Source organism: Gymnoscopelus braueri (genome assembly GCF_963280865.1).
Source record: "Gymnoscopelus braueri genome assembly, chromosome: 12".
NCBI lineage: Eukaryota > Metazoa > Chordata > Actinopteri > Myctophiformes > Myctophidae > Gymnoscopelus > Gymnoscopelus braueri.
In genome coordinates this window covers 36,043,561-36,050,988 of record NC_137614.1, presented here as the reverse complement: position 1 = coordinate 36,050,988, position 7,428 = coordinate 36,043,561, and the positions used below count along the sequence as shown (strand labels likewise).

At 42.6% G+C, this 7,428-nt stretch overlaps 1 protein-coding gene across 1 annotated transcript; it reads right to left on the bottom strand.

The window, feature by feature from the left end:
• Window positions 1-473: 473 nt before the first annotated feature.
• LOC308097320 (vacuolar protein sorting-associated protein 28 homolog) lies at window positions 474-1,145 on the bottom strand (the record flags this gene model as incomplete). The annotated part of the gene is made up of 1 exon (XM_080445051.1): window positions 474-1,145. One exon carries the CDS (start codon window positions 1,143-1,145, stop codon window positions 474-476), a length of 672 nt encoding a protein of 223 aa, XP_080301177.1.
• Between the last annotated feature and the right edge of the window lie 6,283 nt (window positions 1,146-7,428).

Genomic DNA, 7,428 nt, shown 5'->3' with positions numbered 1-7,428 from the left:
TGCATTTAAGCAGTAAGCCTGAAACACAGGATGGATGGAAAAAAAGACACACAAGACCGAGCATCTACACATGTACACGCACGGGAGAAAAGGTGACAACCTACCACACACACCTAAGACTGATTCTGCAGTGTTGTTAGTAGGAATAAACACAAAAGAACCCCCGAGGAAGTGGACTAAGAAAGGGGAGGAGCCAAACCGAGTTCCTGTTACTACACAAAAAAGGAGGTGGTGCCCCCAGAGGTGAAAACAAGGGAGGAGGTTGCTGGACAGGGAAGTGTGGACAGCTGGTCTGGAGTGGACAACGAGAAGATGGGGCGCCACTTCCGTACCCGAAACGGTGGACTGAAGAGTGCTTTTAATTTTAGATGGCAGAGAAGAGAGAACACATTGACATGGCATACAAAGAAGCAACCGGGGCACGAATCAAGAAGGCAATACTCTGGATAGATGCATGGACGACTAGGGCCGGCTTAGGAGGAGTGGAGGAAGCGATTGAAGGTGTTGTAGGCCGACTCCAGGTCAAACAGCATCTGTCGCACTTGGGAGTCGTCCAGCTCATCGGAGGCGGACATGCCGCTGAGCGTGGTCAACCAGAGGTTGACTTTTTCCTTGGCCTCCGAGTCGGGAGGCATGGTGATCATTCTATTCATGGTCTCCATCAGCTCCCGGAGGTCCGGTTGGATCTCATCCATGGCCCGGATCTCCAGTCTCAGCTTGTCCATCACCGTGATAAAGAGAGACACGATATCTGCGATGCAGCGGTTCAGGTTGCCCTTGTCGTCCTTGATGGTGATCGGCCGGTCCTCCTTGATCCTCTCCATGGCTAGTGGGCAGTCGAGTCTGTACTTCCTGCAGAAGTCATCGATGGAGCCCACGTCGGAGCCTTGCACCTGTTTGAAAGCAGCCTTATACTGAACCAGAAGTCTGGAACATGACGCAGTGTACACAGTAGGTGTGACACAGTCCGTGAAGTAAGCCTTCTCCAGGGCTTGGAGGGTCTTGACCAAAGCAAACAGATCAGCCATATTGTCATACTGTTCTCGTTCTCTTGCGTTTTTGTACAATTTCACCTCCTCATACAACTCTGGCTTGTTGGCCGGGGCTCCCCCTGTGCCTCCTGTGACTGCTACTCCACGAAACATAGCGAGCAGCTGGTGTAGCAAATGACCTTTGGCAAAATGTAGCTACTGTTATGAATGAATCACTGACTGTGTGACCTGCCTTTTAAGGACCAAATTAATCAACGTCACCCGTATGTCGCAATGGGGCGAGTCATGGCACATGCAACCTAAACAAGACCAGGAGACCTGGTTCTGCCAGACCCAGAATAAGTACTTTATAAGATCAGAGCACTACGTCACCGGACTTCACATGACGTGTCAGCCTGTGTCTATGCCCATGTATGGACGAAAGGGGGACAGACTTTTTTGGCTGGGGCCTGAGGACAAAGTGACCATGCCCATGTATGGACGAAACAGGTACAAAGCCTCATGTAAGCCCGACCCCTTGGGTCTGGCAATAAGTCTCACGTGGTCTGACCCATCCATCTTACACCATCAATTCCAGCAACGGTAATAATCTATCTTATGTAAGGCCATAGCACAAAAACTATCTTTACCACATGGCACAAGTCACGAATGTTGATGTATGTCCAATATGTTAGTGTACAGATGGAATTTTCTCTGAGACATGTGTACGAGTCCGCGAGGCAACATAGAATGTTCACAGATTTTGGTGGCAGATAAAAAAGTGCCTTTCACTGCCTCCATGTTGGTTGATATCAGGTTGCTAGGGTTATCGGATATTGTGATTAGAAACCAATCTGACATCATAGGACTCCATATTTGGACACCTCCAACATGGATATGGTTTGGGCATGGCTGACATCATGGTGATATGATGACACAAACGTCAAAGCAGCTCAGCTTAAAACTGGAACGCACAGAAAGCAGTATTGAAATATTTATGCATACTCCAATACTGCTTCCTGTCCGTACCATCATTGCCTAAAGGCTGAACCATTACAGCAACGGAAAACCTGTAAACCTGGTAGTCATGGATATCATCAATGGATACTGTGCATACCAATCCTAGGGAATTATGGGCATCACTTCCTGTGTCAATCAATCAATTCATTCCAGGGATCGAATCGGTCAACAATAATGTGGGAACACAACCTGACAGAAATCAAAAAGGGTCATATTAGTCTGCCTACTTACCCTGCACGCTCTCCCTCCACATAGCTGATTCAAATTCAGGTTGTGTTCCCACATTATTGTTGAATGACACAGATCACTCAAATGAATTGAATGACTGACAACAAGAAGTGATGCCCATAATTCACGCAATGCCCAACGGAACACTGGAAACGTGTGGGTAGGATTTTTCAGACCCCTAATGTGTTGAATGGTCAACATATTTCAAGGATCTGTTTTAAGATTTGGAAAACTAATGTTTTTTCAAACTGTAAAGGATATCGGGCCACTTTCTTAGGATCACTGACACCCTTTGAGCTCAATTAGAAAGTTAGAAATGATAATACTTGCGTTCAGCAACAACCCAAGAAACATCGCGGCATTTAGAAACAATACACAACTATGGGTAGCAGTTGTAATTCCCTTTTATTGATCACAGAGTCTATACATGTTCTCATATAGTGAACATATATAATTCAGCGCAGACAAAGGTCATATTGCTCTAAATAAATATAAAACATGACGCTGCTGGTGTGCTCGATACAGAGACAAACAACAGAGGCACACATACATAAATACAAATACAGTATGAACTCAGGCAGTCTGGGAAGGATGGCTTAAGCCAGCAGTTTTCACACCACAATCACCAAAATCCTACGGCTGATTCTAGCATATGTAACATTTCTCTCAGGAGCAGGTTAAAGTTTTTCACTGCACTGTGGATCACTAACATTTCATGCACACATAGGTGATCCACAGTGCAGTGAAACACTTTAACCTGCTCCTGAGAGAAATGTTACATTGTCGTTAAATAAACAAAGGAGAAGACACTGTGGTGTTGTCACAGTGTTGTCACAGTCTCATGACCTTTTTGTCTTTTTTTTTACCAAGCTCTTCTCTCCAGATACCAGACAGCTACTAGTTTGAGCATGCAGCCTTGATGTTTGGAGTCATGGACCCCATTTCTCTACTGCTGCAGTCTCTGCTCAAACTAGTGGCTTAAACCTTCATACGGGTAAGACGACACTACACAATCGGTGTATTAGTTAACCTCTGTGGTCAAGGTTCCACAAGTTCATTTCTAAGCAGTCGTGAATTACAGCAACGACAAACATTAACAGTTAATAGTAGTTAGTAATAGCATTAGTAGTTCACTACATTAGCGGGTCACTTGTGAATTCCTATTTAAGGCAAGTGTAGTGTTAGTGCTAGTGTTAAGGCAATATGTATTCCAGGTGAGGTTCAACCAAAAATGAAACTCTTTAAACAGCTTTTGACTGGGTGTTTAGTTACAGTATGTCTCCTGAGGGGGGGTATATGTGTTTGGTCGTGGTGGTGGGAAATGATGAGGTTCAGTCATGCTATTATCATGCACAGTGCAGAAGGAATACATTGAGGTACAGCAAGATACAACAATCTCAATCAATTTTTAGAAAGAAAATGCATGTTCATACTGTTATGATACCAATACCAATATTATATTTTGTGTGGTTGCCCACAGGTAACCACAGTATATTAACAGCACCTATTTATTTATTCAACCACAAAATGTAATAGTGAGGTTCACAATCTGAGGCCCTATGCAGGCACCAATCGGCATCATGGTGTGTGTCACTATATTAGATCTCTTTTTTGGCCTATAAGTCTTGATCATTCAAAATGTTATAATTTTTGCTTTTTTCATTTCATATAAAAGTAGAGAATCAGAGCTATAAAATTAGGTATTGATTAGATTGACCCAACAGCTTTGGAACTACACCTTATGGAATGGATGTGAATTTAAAAGCTGTTAACAGAGAAAAACACCTTGAATGGTAAAAGATTTCTATTTTGAGCTCTAATCTATGGCCAGACACAATGACACATCCGAGACTCCAATTCAAGGAGAAAATTGTTCTCGTCATGGAAGTGTGCTCTACAGAGGCGTGTGTGTGTGTGTGTGTGTGTGTGTGGGGGGGGGGGGGGGGACGCATTGTATATAGAGGCCCCTCAATAAGATGGTCAAATTTGGGGTTGGTCGGATGATGCGTTAATGATTTCTGGCATTTCTTTGTAAATAGGTCCCTCCTACAAACTTTGGAAGCCAATTATATCAATATAGTATAGGCTATATCAAATATCTGCATGATACATGTTTATAACATGACTCCAGAGATAATCTGTAGCGATTTGTGTGAGCCTTTGACAAAATAAAGTTGTATCAAAAAGTGTGTTTTAAATTAAATACAAAATGGCAGAAATAGGGTTTCCCTATATGGGGAGTTGCAAAATGATCCAGGGGTAAAGTTTGGATTGTATGACCTATGGTTCAAGAGTTATAGGCCAAAACATAAATCAGGCTGGTGGTATAGCGTCACCATGAGGCCGATTTGAAAAATGTAGTGTTTTCCTTGGCCTACTCTACTGGCAGTGTGTACAAACAATGTGGAGGTGATTGATCCAGTGGTTTGCAAAATTATCTCAGCAAATACACACAGTCATACAGACACACAGACAAGGACAAAAACATAATCTCCAACACTACCTTATTATCTCACTATCTTATTATTCAGCACTTTTGGCCTGGCGGAGATAATAAATAAAGAAATAAATGTTATGTTACAGGAGCTCATTTAAGCGGCCTCCCATCAGCCATCACACTCAGAATGAGTCCTACAAAGAATTATGAACCTTGAGCATTCAGTGCAGTACATTTTTTGATTTGAATACTGTAGGTCCCCTTTAAAGCAGATACCTGATTGAGATCAGACCTGATCTCACGCCAATGACACTCCCACAAACCCCGACCCTCTCCTGACCCTATACAGCACTGCTTCCCAAACAGTGGTTCGGGACCCACTAAATATCGCTTACATTTTGTTTTTCATTAATTAAAAACAATTTCAACAAATTTTCATAGATAAATACAAAACTCGAAGAGATTTCATGAATTAAAAAAAATAATCCCAGAATAGTGAAAATAGCAGATCTACAAGCTCATCGTGACGCGGGAAGCTTGTAGATCTGCTATTTTCACAAGTTTGGCTCCCAGGAGAGACATCAAATTACTCTTTTGGGTCTTGAGCTAAAAGGTTTGTGAACCGCTGCCTTACAGGAAGTTGAGTTTGTCTGAGGTGTACACGTCACCGGTGGCAGAGTCGTTTTGGAGCTCCTTTGGCTCAAAGCGTGGCCCGTCGTCAACCAGACCTGGACCCTGTACAGAGAGAATCAAACGCACATCATCATCTGTTTTTACGTCCGGAGACTCCTGTCCAGGACAGGCTTCAGACTCCTCCTCAGTCTATTACGTTTGAAGGGTTTTCTGAATTATTATAAAACAGTGTTTAACATAATACAAAACAATATCATTTAAATAATGAATAATATATTAATATATCAAGGAAACCTCAAAAGACACAGAAGTTCTTTTAGATTTTTTATGAATTCATTTATATAAGTGACTTAACTTCTAAATGATTTTAACTCAGTTGGTTAATAGGATATACTGTCACAGTGTGCTGATTAGATTTTTTTTTATGATGATTTTTTTTTTATAGCAGATCTACACTGGACATTGAGAACCAGTACTGTACCTTTCGGAGCGGTGGGGAAGCATCAATCACATTGATGCTTGGAGGGGGTGGAGTGACGCCTCTGCTCGCCACAGGCACAGGGTTCTGTGTTGAGCAACAATAGAAACACTTTTTGTTACCACCGCGCTCTGACTCCTCTGGTGCGCTATCCTTCCTCTTAGTACAATGACATTTAAACAAGTGACGGGAGCAACAATAGAACAAATCAGCAAAGTATACTGAGGCTGCTAGCATAGCTGTAAATGTTAGCTCCTGAATGTGTTGCAGAGCAGCCTATTCTATGTGTAGGGTGTACATGTTTCCTGTGCTTTTCTGAATCCAGGGCTATAAATCTATTTTTACAGACCCGTAAGGGTCCATTTGGACCCCTGGTGGTCTCCGGACGGACCTGACATTGAGAGCCATTGCTAATAGACACAGTACCTGTCGGAACGGTGAGGAGGCACCAATCCCATTGCGACTTGGACTCCGTGGACTCCGTGGACTCCTTTGACTCCGTGGACTCTGTGGACTCCTTTGACTCCGTGGACTCCGTGGAGCACTTAAGCCATGATTGTTCACCACAGGCGCGGGGTTCTGTGTTGAGCAACAATAGAACAAATCAGCATAGTACCGAGGCTGCTAGCATATAGCTTTAAATAGCTCCTGAATGTATTGCAGAGTTTCTGAATTCATGGTTATAAATGGTTTTGTACTCTCATCATGTTGCGTGTTGTTGGTTTGGGTAGATGTACTGCATGTACATATTAACTCATTCACTGCCAAGGACGATTTTACCGACTTTTTTTTCCAAAGGCCCAGCCTCCCAAGGACGACTTTTAGTGTTTTTCGGTGTTTCCACTAGATGGCGCTCTTCGCTATCACATGAGTGACCATTTCATCCCCAGATGCACACAGAACCAGGAGATCACGTGATCCCAAGCTTTACTGCTCCATTCACTTCCTGGTTAACGTATTTGGAAAAATACGAGACGTGCTATTTTCAACGGCCTATAACGAGCGAACGGGGGGTCGCGATGACATTTAGTTTTTTTTTCGTGGAAGCACAGTGAACCCCCCCCCCATGATTAGCAACGATCAGGGGATCGATCATATATGGAGATAAATATTCTGTGACTACTTGAAAAGTAAATCTAAAAATCGCTGGCAGTGGATGATTCATTTATGTATGTATTTATTCTGGAAGTGAATGAGTTAAGCTGTTATGTCTTAAATGTGTTAGTCTTTTGATAAGGCGGTGAGATCATTTCACAAAGTCTCAGGAAATGCCAGGAAAAAACAACAACAACTGAATGCTCACTGAAAAAAGAAAGTTATTCTCTGACGAGTCTGAAGACCAGTAGATGATTATAAAGAACAGACTCTTATCACCAAACAGAAGATCAACTGGCCTGTTGGGATGGATGTTTTTTGTATAGTTTGTGTGTGTGTTTAATGCATTAACAAACCTTAGGGTAAGGAACGGTCACAGGAGGAGGAGTGACATTCTTCATATCAACAACAACCTACAACAAGAGATGTGACCCGAGGATTTGAGTTTAGGTAGACTTCCATTTGATATGAATGTGTCTTATTATTCAACAATACAAATGTCCCTGTTGTGTTAAGTGTTAACCCATTAAGACCGGGAACGCATCGGTGTCGTTTTAGATTTCTTT